The sequence below is a fragment of the Mesoplodon bidens genome (assembly GCF_964165515.1).
Source record: "Mesoplodon bidens genome assembly, chromosome: 8".
Lineage (NCBI taxonomy): Eukaryota > Metazoa > Chordata > Mammalia > Artiodactyla > Ziphiidae > Mesoplodon > Mesoplodon bidens.
Window position 1 is genome coordinate 109,685,235 of NC_138165.1, and position 15,448 is coordinate 109,700,682.

Below are 15,448 nucleotides of genomic sequence, written 5' to 3' on the forward strand. Positions count from 1 at the left end.
AAACGTCTAGCACTGTGTTCAATAAAAGTGCAGTGAGTGGACACACTCGCCTTATTCCCAGTCTTAGGAGAAAAGCATTTAGTCTTTCACTGTTAAGTAGAAGGTTAGCTGTAGGTGTTTTTGTAGATTCTCTTTATCAAGTCATGGGAGTTCTCTAATTTTTCTGAGAGATTTATCATGGGTGAACGTTAAATTGTGTCAAATACTTTTTCTGCATCAATTGATATGATCATGTGATTTTTTTTCTCCTTTAGTCTGTTAACATAGTTGATTCCATTGTTGATTTTCAAATATTGAACAAGGCTTGCATTCCTGGAATAAACCCCACTTGGTCATGGTTTATAATTCTCTTTATTTTTGCATTCTATTTGAAAATATTTTAAGAATTTTTGTATCTATATTCACGAGGGATATTGGCCTATATTTTTCTCTTCTTTTTGTACTGCTTTTGTCTGGTTTTCACTTAAGGGTAACACTAGCTTGTTATAAAATGGGTTGGGAAGTGTTTCTTCTATTCTGGAAATGACTGTGTAGAATTGGTATTAATTTACCTTTGAATATTTGGTAGAATTCTCCAGTGAAACCATCGGGCCCTGGAGATTCTACCTGGGGAATTGTTTTAATTACAATTTAACTTCCTTAATAGACGTAGGGCTAGTCAATTTATCTATTTCATATTAAATGAGTTGTAGTAGTTTGTATTTTTAGGAATAGTGTGTTCATTTCGTGTAAGTTGTCAAATTTTGTGTGTAGTTGTTTGTAGTATCCCTTTATCATTCTTTTGATATCTGCAGTCAGTAGTGATACCTCTTGTTTCATTCCTAATGTTGGTAATATGTGACTTCTTTTTTTCTTTGTCAGTCTTACTAGAGGTTTGTCAATTTTGTTGATAATTTTCAAAGAGGCAGCTCTGTTTCATTGACTTCCCTGTTGTTTTCCTGTTTTCAGTTTCACTGATTTCTGCTCTTATCTTTTTCTTCTTTCTGCTCACTTTGTGGGTTTTTTTTTCTTTTGCTCTTCTTTTTCTAGGTTCTGAAGTTCTGAAGGTGGGAGCTTAGATGATGGATTTGAACTTTTTCCTCTTTCTAGTGTATGTGTTCAGTGCTATAAATTTCCCTCTCAGGACTACTTTATTTGTGTTCCAGATATTTTTGATATCTTGTATTTTCATTATATGTTTTGAGTTCTCTTGTTTCTTCTTTGTCCTATGAATTAGAAGTGTGCTGTTTAGTTTCCATGTGTTTGGAGATTTTCTTATTATTTTTCTGTTATTGATTTCTAGTTTGATTCCATTGTGGTAGGGGAATGCACTCTTCATGATTTCATTTCTTTTCAATATGTTGAGATTTGTTTAATGGCACAAGATAAGGTCTGTCTTGGAATGCATTCTGTGGGCACTTGCAAAGAATATGTATTCTGTTTGTTTGGTGGAGTGTTCTATAAATTTCAATTAGACTCTGTTTGTAGCTGGTGTTGTTGAGTTCTTCAGTATCCTTGTTGATGATTTTCTGTCTAGTATTCTATCAGTTCTTGAGAATGAATGTGGATTTGTCTGTTTTTCCTTTCAGTTCTGTTGGTTTTTGCTTCCTATATTTTATAGTTCTGTTGTTTGGTGTATGCACATTTAGGATTAATATGTCTTCGATGGATTGGTTCTTTTATCATATGTAAGTTCTTCCCAGACTTTGATAATTTTCTTGGCTCTGAAATCTACTCTATGTGATACTAGAATAGCCACTCCTGCTTTCTTTTGATTGTTTGCATGATATATTTTTTCCATCCTTTAACTTACAAGCTGCTTATATCATTATATATCAAATGAGGTTCCTGCAGACAGCATATAGTTGGGTCATGTTTTTAAATCTACTTTGGTATTCTCTGTCTTTTAATTCATGTGTTTAGACTATTTATATTTAATGTAATTATTGATATATTAGGACTTGTCTAACATTTCATTTTTTTGTTATATTTTTTATTTCTTTATTTGCTTTTCCTGTCATCCTGTAGGTGACTTGACCATTTTTAGAATTTCATTTGATAGTGTTCTTTGAGTGTATCTCTTTGTATACTTTTCTGGTGGTTGCTCTGGGTGTTACATTATATATGCATAGTGAATCACAGTCTACTCATGTCACATTCTGAGTGAAGTAGAAACATCTTAATTCCCTTTACATGCCTTTACCCATCCCCTGTCATTTGTAATATTGTCTTAAATATTTCCTCTGCATCACTGAGAACCAAGCCAAACAGTGTCATAATTTTTGCTTCAATCAAATAACATAATTTAGAAAGGGAAGAAAAGCCTACTCTATTTACATACATATATATATATATATATATATATATATATAAATTTTTATTGGAGTATAGTTGACTTACAATGTTGTGTTAGGATTTCTGGCTTTTCTTGAAAAGTGGGAAGATCTGGCAGGACAGGGTATGCCTTCCTGCCTGGCAATCACTGGCCAGAGCTGAGTCACGTGTGCTGTTTAGTTCATCACAGTCCTCTGCCTGCTTCTCTCATTTATGGAACTTGACTGACACTGAAGGCATTTGAGTTTGAGACTCCCGAGGTAGATGATCCTTGGTTATATCACTGAGCAGCTGCCACCTCTAGTATTTCTGAAGTACCCAGGAGGTCCATGACATGGAGTGTTTTGTGATTTCACTGATACCCAGATTACCTATATTTTTGGTTACCAAGTTATTTCTTCCTTTCTGATGCTCCAGGTGTTTTTTTTTTTGAAACATTTTCTTTCCATTTAAAGAAGCTCCTTTAGAAATTCTCTCAGGGTGAATCTGCTGGTGAAAAATTCTCTTAGTTCTCCTTCATCTGAAAATATCTTGATTTCTTTTTCACAGCTGAAGAATATTTTTGCTGGGTATAGATTCTGGTTGGCAGTTATTTTATTTCAGCACTTGAAAAAGTATTGTGCCCTTTCTTTCCGTCTCAGTTTCTGGTGTGCAACCCACAGTCATTTAAGGTGTTTTTCTCCTATAGGTAAAGGGTCATTTTTTTCTCTGGCTGCTTTCCAGATTTTTTGTCTTCTGTAGTTAGAAGCTTAGTTATGATGTGTCTCAGATCAGATGTCTTTGGATTTTTCCTGTTGGGTATTCATTTAGCTTCTTGAATCTGCAGGTTTATATCTCCTGTCAAATTTGGGAAGATTTCAACTATCTTTCTTGAAATGCTTTTTCAGCCTCATCTTCTTTCTCTTCTCCTTCTAAGATTCTGATGGCATGAATATAAGATTTTTTTAATAGTCCCATAGTTCCTAATTCTCTGTTTAGCTTTTTTTTTTTTTCCAGTTGATTTTCTCTGTTGTTCAGATTGGGTAATTTCTATTGTTCTATCTTCCAATTCACTGATTCTTTCCTCTGTCTCCTCTATTCTGCTGCTGAGCTCATCCAGCATTTTGTATACTGTACTTTTAAGTTCTAAAATTTCCACTTGGTTCTTCCTTATATCTTCTACTTTTTTGCTGAGGCTTTCTGTTTTTATTTTTTTTTCATTTGTATCTAGCAGCTTTATAATTACTCACTGAAGCATTTTAATCATGGCTGCCTTAACATGTTCTGTCAGGTAATTCTAACATCTCTGACACTTCAGACTTGGCATCTGTTGTCTGTTTTCCTTCAGTCTGAGATCTTCCAGGTTTTTCTATGATGAGTGACTTTCAATAAAACCTAAACATTTTTGTATTATGTTATGAGGCTCTGAACTTAATTTAAATCTCTTGTTTTAACTCTGACACTGCTCTGGCCGGGGAATTGTGTGTGTGTGTGTGTGTGTGTGTGTGTGTGTGTGTGTGTTGTGCTGTTACTGCCAGGAAGGTAGAAGTCTAGGTTACCCAATCCATTGTGGGAGGGGCTCCTTATGTTTCTGGGTGGGGGTGGGAGTTCTGGCTCTCCATGTGGTCTCCACTCACACTGAGGTAAAGGTGGCCTTGTTACCACTGGGAACTGTTGAAGTCCTGACTCTCTACTAGGTCTCCTCTGATCCATCCCAGTAGGGAGGGAGGGGTGCCTTGTTATCACTGGTTGGGGGTGGAGTCCAGGTAGATGCCCCATGTGGTCTCCACTGACATAGTGGATGGGAATGCTTCACAACCAATGGGCAGGAATGAAAGTCTTTGTTCCTTATTTGATCTTCTCTGACCCCACTCCAGTGAGGGTGTTGGGTTGTCTCCTATGTCTTCATGAGGGAAGAAGTCTAGGCTCCCCATGCAGACTTTGCTGGTGTGCACAGGAGTGGGGCCACATTTTTTCTGTGGTGTTTGGATGGTGCAGGGTGGTTATTAACTAAAGCCTGTTTTGTCTGATACTGAGTTACACTAGCTATCTTTTGGCTAGTACTTTGATGGCTTATAGTTTACCATCTATAGTTTATAGTTTATTTTCAACATATCTATTTGTTATGTTTAAAGTGTGTTTCTTATAAATAGCATATAGTTGAGTTTTGTTTTTTTCCAGTCTGGCAATCATTGTCTTTTAAAATAGAACATTTAGTCCACTTACCTTTTAGGTAATTATGGATTAAATTAATTGGATTTAATTCTATCAAATTCATATTTGCTTTCTTTTTATTTATTAATTTTCTTTTCTTTTTATTCCTATTTTCCCTTTCCTGTATTCTTTTTGATTAATTATTTAAAATCTTTCTGCTTATCTTCACTATTACTTTTTTGCTATACATTTTAGTGTTATTTAAAAAATTATAAAATACATCATTAATTTATTACAATTTACCTTAAATTAGTTCTTTTTGGCTCCCTGAACAATGCAGCAATCTCACAAGTCTGTTTACTCCTACCCAACTTTTCTGTTGCTGCTGTTATATATTTTCTTTGTATGTATGGTACAGACCCTTATTCTTGCTTTAAAAACCAGAATATTTTAATATTCTGGTTTAATATAATAATAGTTAGCTTTTTATACTTGCCCAAAGTTTACATTTTGAAGAGCTGATTATTCCTTCTTACACTTTTGCTCTCTCATCTGGGATTATTTTCCTTCAGCGTGAAGAATATCCTTTTAGTATTTTCATATTATGGGTCTGCTGCTGCTAAGTCAAATCAGATTTTGTTTGTCTCTATTTTATTTTCATTTTTGAAGAATATTTTCACTGGGTATAGAGTTCTAGGTTGGCAGTTATTTCTTTCCAGTCTCTAAAGATGCTATTCACACTTCCTTCTGGCTTCTGTGATTACTGTTGAGAGATTTAGTAGTCTTTATTTTTTGTTATCCTGAAGGAAATGTGCCTTTAAAAAAAATCTAGTAAGAGTTTGCCTTTTATCTTTGACTTTCAGTATTTTGACTGTGATGTGTCTAGATGTGGCTTTCTTTGTAATCATCCTTCTTGGACCTCAGTAAGGTTCTTGAATTTGTGGCTGTGCATATTTCAGCTGATTTGGAAAATTCACAAACATTACTTTTTCATGTATTGCTTCTGTTCCATTCTCCTCTTTTGGGGCAAATTCTAATTACACATATGTTACAACTTTTGACCACGTCTCAAATCTCTCTTCTTCTCTGTTCTGCTTTTTATAGTATTTGTTTTTTCTGTACTTCAGTTTGGATTTCCTGTTGACTTGTTTTTGAGGTCAACCTGCCTTTTGCAATGTCTATGCTGTTGTTAAACCAGTTAGAAGACTTCTTATTTTTGGATACTATATTTTTCAACTGTAGAATGTTTATTTGTTTCTTTTAAATGTAGATTCTAAATTTCTATTTAAATATGGCATTTTTTTCATTTATATATGGTAGCACTCAGGAATGCAAAAAATAGAGCCAGTCAAGAATCTTATCCTCAAGGTGCTTCATGGCCACTTCAGGAACTCCTATGTCCTTAAAGTTTTTGTGATTAGAACAAGAGAGGAGCTCGAGGGAGAGAGATGGCCTCTGAGAGTCAGGACCTCACTCAGTTATGTCATAATGGGGGTGACAGCAAATTCAGGGTTGATTCACAGTCCTGCATATCTGCAAACTTGTTTTTGCAAGTACAGTCTCTTTATCTGTCTTGTTATCTTCTGTACCTCAAATGCCTTGAACTGTACCTGGCATATAGTGCTCAATAAATAATATTAAATGAAACAATCAGTAAAGATGATATGTCCCCCAAGATCTGATTTTGGATCTCTAAATCACAAGAGAAGGTGGAATAGACTGCAATGTAAGTAGATTAAATTATAATGTGAAATATAATTGCCAAGGGAAACAGACTCTGTAACCTTCCTTCTTGTAAGAAAATGAACATGAAACTACAATAACTCATCAAACAGTTGCTTGTTGAGTATGGAATAAGCAAAGGAGGTGGCTGGATGCTCTGAATTGCTACCTATGCCATACTGTGACATCTTGAGGCACTTATTTAGCCTATAGGGGTCAATCTGCATAGGATCTAGATTTGATTAATTAATTCATTCAATATTATGTGCTGAGGACTTGCTATGTGCCAGAAAAGGTTACAAAGGTGAGCAGAAAAGACAGTCACATAGTCACTGGACTCATGGCCCTTCAGTAGATTTGGGAAGGCAGAAACAAACAAAATGATCTCACCAGTAAATGTAACATTAAAACTGTGATAAAGCACCAGGAAGACATGGTACTCAGCGTCAAGTGTATGTGTAGCAACCAGACTTACTTTGGAGGTCCCAAAAGGCTTTCCTGAGGAAGAAGGGCTTGGACTGAGACCCCAGTGATGAGTAGGGGTTAACTACACTCGGGACTGAGGGTGTGGGGGTAAAGACAGTTCTTGAGAGGGAACAGCATGTGCAAAGGCCCTGTGGTGGGAGGGAGCACAGGGTGTTTGAGGCACAAAGAGGAAGATCAGGGTGCTGGAGTGCAGCCAGGGAGGAGAAGTGGGTGATGAGCCTGAAGAAGAGGGCACTGGCAAGGTTGGTCATGGCCTTGTAAGCCTGTCATCTTTATCCTTGGGGGAACTGGGGTGTCATTGAAGGGTTTCAGCATGGAGTGCTAAGGTCATATTTATATTTTGAAAGGAGCACTCAGGCCGCTGTATAATCTCTGATCAAGTCACTGTTTCTGGATAATGCTGAAATAATACTGCCGAATTCTATCCCTCTGAGTCCTCTTTCTCCTTTTCTATGTTCAAGGTTGCCCATTCCCCTTCTGCTAATGGTCTTCTTGAGGAGGGGATTTAGTATAGTTAATTAAGTTTCAGCTTATGAAATTAAATCATATTTATGTCTCCCAAGGTCATTTGGATTGGAATTTTGAGAACTGAAAACTCTACAGTTACACAATTACCATCAATCTATTGGGGTACCCTGAGTGCATCTATTGTGTGTTCAACCAGTTTAATTCCAAGAGAGAAATTCATAGCAATTTCTCACCTTGTGACATGTCATGAATTAGGATATGGGGAGGGCAGACACCAGGCTGCAAGGAGTGAGGGGCGCAGCAGTACAGAGGGTGCCCTTGGGCCAGACTGATAATCAGTTGCTGGGTAAGAGGAGGAAGCCTATTCTCAGCTGGAGGGGTACAGTCACCTCCTGGCTTCACTTCCCGTTTTGTGTGGCTTGATTTCCATGTTCAGTCATGAAAGTATCACTTTCTGAAGACGTGAAATTCATTAATAGGGTCAATGGGTGGCATATTTATTTCCTATTGATGAGGGAATAGCCTATAGAGAGCCCTCAGTGGGCTACAGAGATGGAGCCTCAGTAGAGGCCCATGAAGGACATTCAGAGTCAGAGTTAAACTGTAAACTGTAAAGTCGACACAAAAAGCATTAGGATAGAGCCACTGTAAAGACACCATACAGCCCCTGGGCTGGCGAAACTATCACTAATGTATCTGGGAGTGTGATAAACTCTGAGGGAGTGTGTGAGTCCCAGGAAGAGTTGATGGACCATGGAAATTTGAGAAAGCCTTCAAAGGGCAAAGGCTGCCCACAATCCTGCCAGCTCCTCTGCCTGGAGTATCCTGGTCCCAGAGGTAGGGCTGGCTCTGGATCAAAGTGGACCATGTACACAACACTTCTGATGCCAGATGTGTGGGGTTCTCCCCCACCAAGCAGTTTTCTGCAACACCAGCTGGGGGTCCTGCAATCTAACTCAATTCTGACACTGTCTACCTGGAGATAGATTCAGATCCCACAGGCTAAGGGTGATGTCCCACCAAACTGCTCCCCACCCCATTTCAGATGCCAATTGCCAAGTCCAGGTTGTCACCTATGTTTCTGACCAACTGGCTATAAACCCCTCCTCAGGTTTGATTAATTTGTGAGAGTGGCTCACAGAACTCAGGGAAACACTTACTTCCATCTACCAGTTTCATTAAAGGATATGATAAAGGATACAGAAGAACAACCAGATGAAGAGGTATGTAGGGCAAGGTCTGGGAGGGTCCTGAGTGCAGGAGCTTCTGCCCCTGTGAAATTGGGGTGTGTTACCCTCCCAGTATGTGGATGTGTTAACCCACCTGGAAACTCTCCAAATCCCATTATTATTGGGGTTTCATGGAAGCTTCCTCATGTGGGCTTGATCAATTATTAACTCCATTTCCATCTCCTGTCCCCTCTCTAGAGAATGGGGGTGGGTGGAGCTGAGAATTCCAGGCTTCGGATCATGGCTTGGTCTTCTCTCTAGCCAGCCCCCACTGGGAGCCATCTAGGAACCCACCCAGCATTGCCTCATTGTAACAAAAGACGCTTCTAGTGTGCTTATCACTTAGGAATTTACAAGGGTTCCAGGAGCTCCCTGCCAACAACCAGGGGCAGACACCAATATGTATATTTTCTAATATCTCACAGGACCCTAGTATGTGAACATGGAATATTGGAACCCAACTGGCTACTCTAAACCACTATGAGACAGATGGGTGGCAACTGAAAATTCAATTCATAGGATTTCCCGACTCACAAAGAACCTGCGCATTGCCACTGGCTTCCCCTACAGATCTTCCACAGGGAGAGACGGGTGGGCATTTGAGACACATGCCCCAGCTCCTCCGATAGGTCTCAACCCACTTGTGCGGCTTGGGTACCACGGATCTGCAGTGATGGGGGACTGGGAAAGTTACTCCCAGACTGTTGGATTTATCTCATTTATGAGCCCACAACCCTGAGGGCTACCTGGTGGACCGAGGTAAATTCACCAAAGGTAGGCACGTTTCCCAGAGAATCAGCCTGGGACAGCCAGGGTCCCCGGGCAGCACGCCTGGACGGGCCACCGCCCGCGGGGGCCAGGCTCCTGGTCACGGTTTGCATCTGCCTTCTGCTTCCCGTGCATAAGAACCACTTACCTTTTTACTTCCTTTTTCCCTTCCTGTTTTGCCCAATAATTCCTTCTCTCTGTTCACAGCTAGTTTTAAGTTTTTTAGTTCCTGTCTCATCAGCTCGTCAACCTAGGTGAATACAAAAGACCCTAGGTTTAGGTGACTTCGCATGACTTGTGTTTTCTTTGTGAAGTTAAAAATAGCTTAAATTCTGGGTAGGTTATTAACAGGAAATTGTAACAAAGCACTGCAGTGAATGACTTACTGGGACTACAGCATAAAAGCAGTCTTACCTGCAGCCTGATCTCCGACTCCAATTCTTTCCGTTTGTCCTCTTTGATCAGTTCGGGATCATAGCCCTGGGGGACATTCCACGATTCATCTTTATTCTTCCACAGGTCTGTACTCCAGAAGGATAAAGAAAAAGAAAAATGAAATTTTTTCAGCGTGAAGACTAATGTCGACTTAAAAAAAATGTACAACATGAGAGTTGTGAGTCAAGTTTTATTTGGGGCAAAATGAGGACTATAGCCCGGGAGACAGCGTCTCAGATAGCTCTGAGAAACTGCTCTAAAGAGGTAGGGGGTAAGGTTAGCATATATGTGATTTTGGTGAAGGGGGAGTACATGCAATTGAGCACATATTTTTTTGCAGAAGGTTTCTGCTAGTCTCAAGGAGCAGTCGTCACCATGAAGGATTTTAGTGCTTTTCTAGATAGGAGGAGATACAAGAATTGGGCTCATAAAATTGGCTCCTGAAAATATCTAACTATTCTGAAGACCTGCTCTGCCAGTTTTTCCCAGAGCACAGAGGGCCTCATGTATGGTCTCCACCTTGAACTCCTTTCAGGGGTGTTGAAAGTCAGCAGCCGCAGCGGCTCATGATTTAATCCTTGTAGAGGTAGATGGCAAGTGCCCATTCCTTTGTGGTTGACACTAAGGAATGCAGTTTTGTGATATATAACACAAACTCAGTTTTCTGCTCTACATCCTTCTCCACTTCCCAAACAGAAGGATTGTGCCTGTATAGTATCTAAAAAATAAAGAAGGAAACTACTAATGTGAAAAGATCCAATAAAAAAGTATGAAACAAACAGTATTCTTCCATACGATTAAAACCATGCAAAAAATAATGTTAATTGTGGGATTATACAGTTATAGGTGACTGTTTCTGTAATATGTTTTACATTATTTTTATTATTCAAATGATTCACTAAAATAGGAGAGATTTTGTTGCTAGTTCAACTCACCAGTAATTTACCCTGGCTCCTAGTAAAAGCCAACACTGAACACACAAGTACCCACTACTCGCTCCTAATTCAACGGCTCTATTTTTGTATCACTTTTTGGATGTTTTTGAAATCATACACATTTTACATTTCCCTTTTGCCTGGCAGTTAGGAGGATGGTTAGAGAAATGTGACCCTAGAGGAAATAAGGGTAATTTTGTATCACTGGAATAAATGGAAATAAACCTTATTCTCAGAAGGGGAATTCCAAATTGCACAGAGGTACAGACCACTGGATCCTGGCTGTGGGATTGGGGGACCTCCCAGGGGAAAAAGACTTACCAGTTTGGGAAATGAGATCTCTTCCTTGAACTTGTGTTCAGAATGTGATGGAAAATTTCTGGAACCAAACCTGCAACCACCACTCCGCTGGGCCACTTTGCTGGGAATGCATCCCTGAAGCACGGATGCCATGCAACTCGGGAAGGCAACCGAGGGCCACGGGGCCCCAGGCAGGGGTTCCCCCACCTCCGTCTGACAATGGCTATGGCTTGGGAAGAAAGGGGGTCGTGCGGGGCCTGGATGGCAGGTGGTGAACGATGGGATGGAAGTTTCTCAAGCACAGCTTCTCCTACGAGCACCGCACGGGATCCTGAGACTAGCCAGGACTGTGTCACCCGACACAGCTCACCAAGAAGGGTGGCATTAGAGGACAAGCCATAGAGGACAGTCACAGTCACAGGCAGAAACATACGTCTGGGCGCACAGGCGGACTGTGAAGGCAGACAGCAGAGAAGATTCTCGGAGAGTCAAGTGGGCAAACAGATGAGAGAGGAGGGTGGAATCTCCACATAAATCATGGAGGCTGGGGATGAGCAGAAGCAGCGAGAAAGGAAAGGAGAAGGGATGGCACGTGGTGTGAGCCAGGAATGGCTGCAGATCCTGGGGAGGTGGAGCAAAAGGGCGACGAGATGCAGATGCACAAGAACGGGCGACTGGGCGAGGGCATCGCCCAGAGGGCTCCAGCCAGGCGGCAGCCCCGGCAGGTGGGCCCCCCATGCTACCGCTTTCCAGCTGCTGGTCTCACGGTCTTCCCTTTCCTTGTCAACAATCTCCACCTCTCGAGGGGCGAGGAACCAGGCAGGACAGCGGCTACTCTAAAATCACTTGTGCCCAGAGAGCCAGTGGAAGTGAGGACGCTGAGGACCACTGGGCATGTCCTCTTAGAGGGGTCCGAGTCAGGACCACACAGGACGCAAGGGGAGCAAGACGGGATGTGGGTGTGCAGCTCCAGTTTTCCAAAAGTGTGGGTCGGGTTCACAAGCCACAGGCTGGAGACCCTGACGCTGCTCCCAGAGGCTGGCATGGAGATTTCTGGAAGCGAGAAGGGGCACCACAAGGTGATGGCCACACACAGGTCAGGCCTGGCTCACTTCCTGGACAGTTAGCTGGGCAGAGGGGTCGGCCTGTCTGGATTCCAGGCCCGGTGAGGGCTCTTAGGCTCACCGGCCTCCCACTAGCAAACCAAGGGCAGTGCGGCCTGGATGGGGCCAGTCCTTGGCTGGTCACAGTCTGTGCCAGGAAGATAGCAAGGAGAAACCTATGGGTGATGCAAAGTTTCAGGGGCAGATTTTTGAAAATGAGGATGATGAAAGTACCCAAAGCTTTTCTAGGGTGGCTAGTGTGGATTTATAAGAAATCGACAAGAAACACATCACAGAAGGGGTAAAATTTTCATAGAATTGATTCACCCACATGTCCTTCCCAAGCAGGGTGGCCATGTGAGAGGTGGCCCAGCCGCTAGGGCTCAGACGATGGGACGGGATGATACGGCAGGAGAGGTTTGGGGGTGTGCCTCCTGTATGCCTGTCTGAGGGTGGCCTCAGTTTCTGCTCTGGCCTGAATGCCTGTCCCCGCCCCACCCACCCCCCCAGAAGGGGGATTAGTGAGCTTGTAAGGTGTGAGTACACAAAGGCGAAGCTGGCTCACGGGCTTGAAGGCCACTGCTCCTTCTCTGTACGTTTTCTGAAATTTACATAAGCTTAGACTGTGGAAAACTTTGAAATGCAGGAATAATATAATGCTTCTTTTTTATGGGTTTAAAATTGTAAGTTTTCGCCCTTGAAAATACTATAACTGTGTTAAAACGTGCTATTCACTAATAACAATTCTTTTCTAGCAGATTTCCCCCTTGTATGATGACTAAATCTCCTCCCACAGCAAAACCCACCTGTTTCATTAAGATCTTTTAGAGCAAAACTGCTTTGTTATTTAAAGGAAGCTACACTGCTTTTTCACGGGATAGATTTACTAAGACTGGGAAGCAATGTGTTTCATAATGAAAGAAACACAGAATATTCAACAGAAAGGAAAGCACCATGTGATTATTTCTGTAAAAGCAGTGGCACCTTGTGACATTCCCATTTCTGGAGCTGTAACTATATTTTACAGATAAAGCAGTTTGTAGCAGCCTTTCCCGGTTTCACCTCTAGTTCATGTAAATGGACCTAGTTTTCCACTGCAACTTTTTCTCATGACACTTTTGTACAAGGCACTTCTCAATCCCTTCAAGAGTTTCATGGACATTTCTAAATGCAGGAAGCTGTTCATGGCTCTCAAAGGAAAACAACTGCCCACTCTTTCCTACAGCAGAGAATGAGCTTTTATCCCAGAATTGGGAAAGCGGGAGCTGCGGCAGTTTTTGCACGTTGAGGGGTGACTGAGGAGGGGGCTTAATCTCAGTGATTAAAATGCTAATGTTTCGTCTGAGAAAGAAAACCTTTGATTTTTATGAAAAGAATTCTCAGATGAAAACATTTAATTTCTGTAAGCTACTGAAGACCTGACAAGTAACTCATCAAATGCCCCAACAGCCAACTAGGAAAATCATGCTTCATGTTTCCTGCTCCCGAGTGGCTTGTGTTTTCTTAGTCTTGATGGAAACAGATATTACATACCAGGTGTGGGTCGTTTCAAAAGCTTTGCTGGGTGGGTCTGCAGGCTTCCCATGGGAACATTAGATGTCCCCCAAATTAATTACTGTTTTTATCAAAATAATGCATGCACCTTATTTTAAAGTCAGAGTACTGAAAAGATTATAATAAAAAACCTCTGCCTTCCAATTACACTGTCCAGTGGCATTTATTCCCACATTCATTCATTCAAAAATGCATTGACTAGATTCAGATTTATTCATAAATCTGATCTATTTGTAAATTATGAAATTCATGCCCTGCCCTCATGGACCTGGCGCCCCCCTCACACCCCCTGCGGGGAGACAGCAAACACACACACGGAAGTCAGAGGGAGGTGAGTAAAGTGGGGTCAGGGGCGGGCACAGGTGAGGCAGGAGAAGGCCTGAAGGGAAAAGCATTCCAGGCGAGGGGAACAGAAAGCACGACAGCCCTGAGGTGGGCGTGTGAGCAGCCTGTGGGAGGAAGAGCACAGGGCCCAGGGGAGGGGGGCGTGAAGTGGTCTAGCTTCACGTGGGCTCTTTTGGTTGTCTGTTCCTCTCCCAATGTCTAGATAATACGCGTATACTGCTGCTTCTTGATGCATCAATTTTAGACAGGGGCTCCTGACTCCTTGTTAAGGTAGGTGAGAATTTTTCTCTTCCCCACTTTTCTTTCTTTCTCCATATGCAGTTACATCAGAGGCCAAGGGAGCCAGGCCTTCCAAATCCCGAGTGTGAGTGCATTGAGATGTACCTGGCACCTAAGACTCCCCACCGGCAGCCCCTCTCTGGACACCCAGTAGGACAGGCTCCACCAAAATGAGGGATTAACAGGAAAATGAAGGGGTGACAGTCAGGGAAGGCAAAGGAAGCCCCAAGGAGGACAGCTGGCAGGGCTCCAGAAGGGAGGTGTTCAGAAGAAGATGAGCTGGTCAATTACCTAACGCGTTCGAAGGCCTGGAAAATTATCTCGAAGGATGGTGATAGATATGCAGAATACGAAACAAAAGACAGTGCGTACAGACCAATACATGAAGTCATGTGAAGTGGTGTCTTCACAAATGGCAGCTATTGTCTGGGACCCAGCCCTGAGCTCCGGGGGCACCACAGCCAGGCCTGTGACTTACTGCGATTCCTAGCTGGGTCTCTCGGAGGCGGCTGAGGCCAGCCTAACAAGCCATCCAACTTGTGCCACTGTCCCCACCCATCTACCGCCACAGCACCTGGTGTGTTGTGAGCCTGCTGATGGCATGTGCCAGCTTTGTAGCTCCAGGCTAGCATTGCACCTGCACACTGGAGTCAATCAATGTTTGTTGAGTGAATATGTAAGTGAATGGATGCTTTGATAGTGATTGCTTGGCACCATTGTTTGTTAAAGAGTTGGTGTTATCTTGGTGGGAATGTAAGTTGGTGCAGCCACTATGGAGAACAGCATGGAGGTTCCTCAGAAAACTAAAAAACAGAGTTGCCATATGATCCTGCAATCCCACTCCTGGGCATATATCTGGACAAAACTGTAATTTGAAAAGATACTTGCACCCCAGTGTTCATTGCAGCACTATTTACAATAGCCAAGACATGGAAACAAATTAAATATCCCTCGACAGAGCAACGGATAAAGAAGATGTGGTACATATATACAATGGAATACTACTCAGCCATAAAAAAGAATGCAATGATGCCATTTGCAGCTACATGGATGGACCTAGAGATTATCATACTGAGTGAAGTAAGTCAGAAAGAGAAAGACAAATACCATATGATATCACTTATGTGTGGAATCTAAAATATGACACAAATGAACTAATCTTCGAAAGAGAAACAGACTCACAGACATAGAGAACAGACTTGCAGCTGCCAAGGGGGTGGCGGGGATGGGGGAGGGTTGGAGTGGGAGTTTGGGGTCAGCAGATGCAAACTATATAGAATGGATACACAACAAGGTCCTACTGTATATAGCACAGGGAACTATATTCAATATCCTGTAATAAACCATAATGGAAAAGAAAAAGTTGATGTTCTCAGAC

At 42.0% G+C, this 15,448-nt stretch overlaps 1 protein-coding gene across 2 annotated transcripts in view; it reads right to left on the minus strand.

Annotated features, from left to right (window-relative positions):
- The window catches only part of DRC11 (dynein regulatory complex subunit 11), a 168,754-nt gene that overhangs the window by 65,555 nt on the left and 87,751 nt on the right, over positions 1–15,448 (minus strand). For both annotated transcript variants that reach the window (XM_081241824.1, XM_081241825.1), the window contains 2 exons: positions 9,534–9,640; positions 9,268–9,369 (listed from right to left, as the gene is read on the minus strand). In XM_081241824.1, the coding sequence (XP_081097950.1) occupies positions 9,268–9,369; positions 9,534–9,640 (209 nt within the window). The remainder of the gene's footprint in view (positions 1–9,267; positions 9,370–9,533; positions 9,641–15,448) is intronic.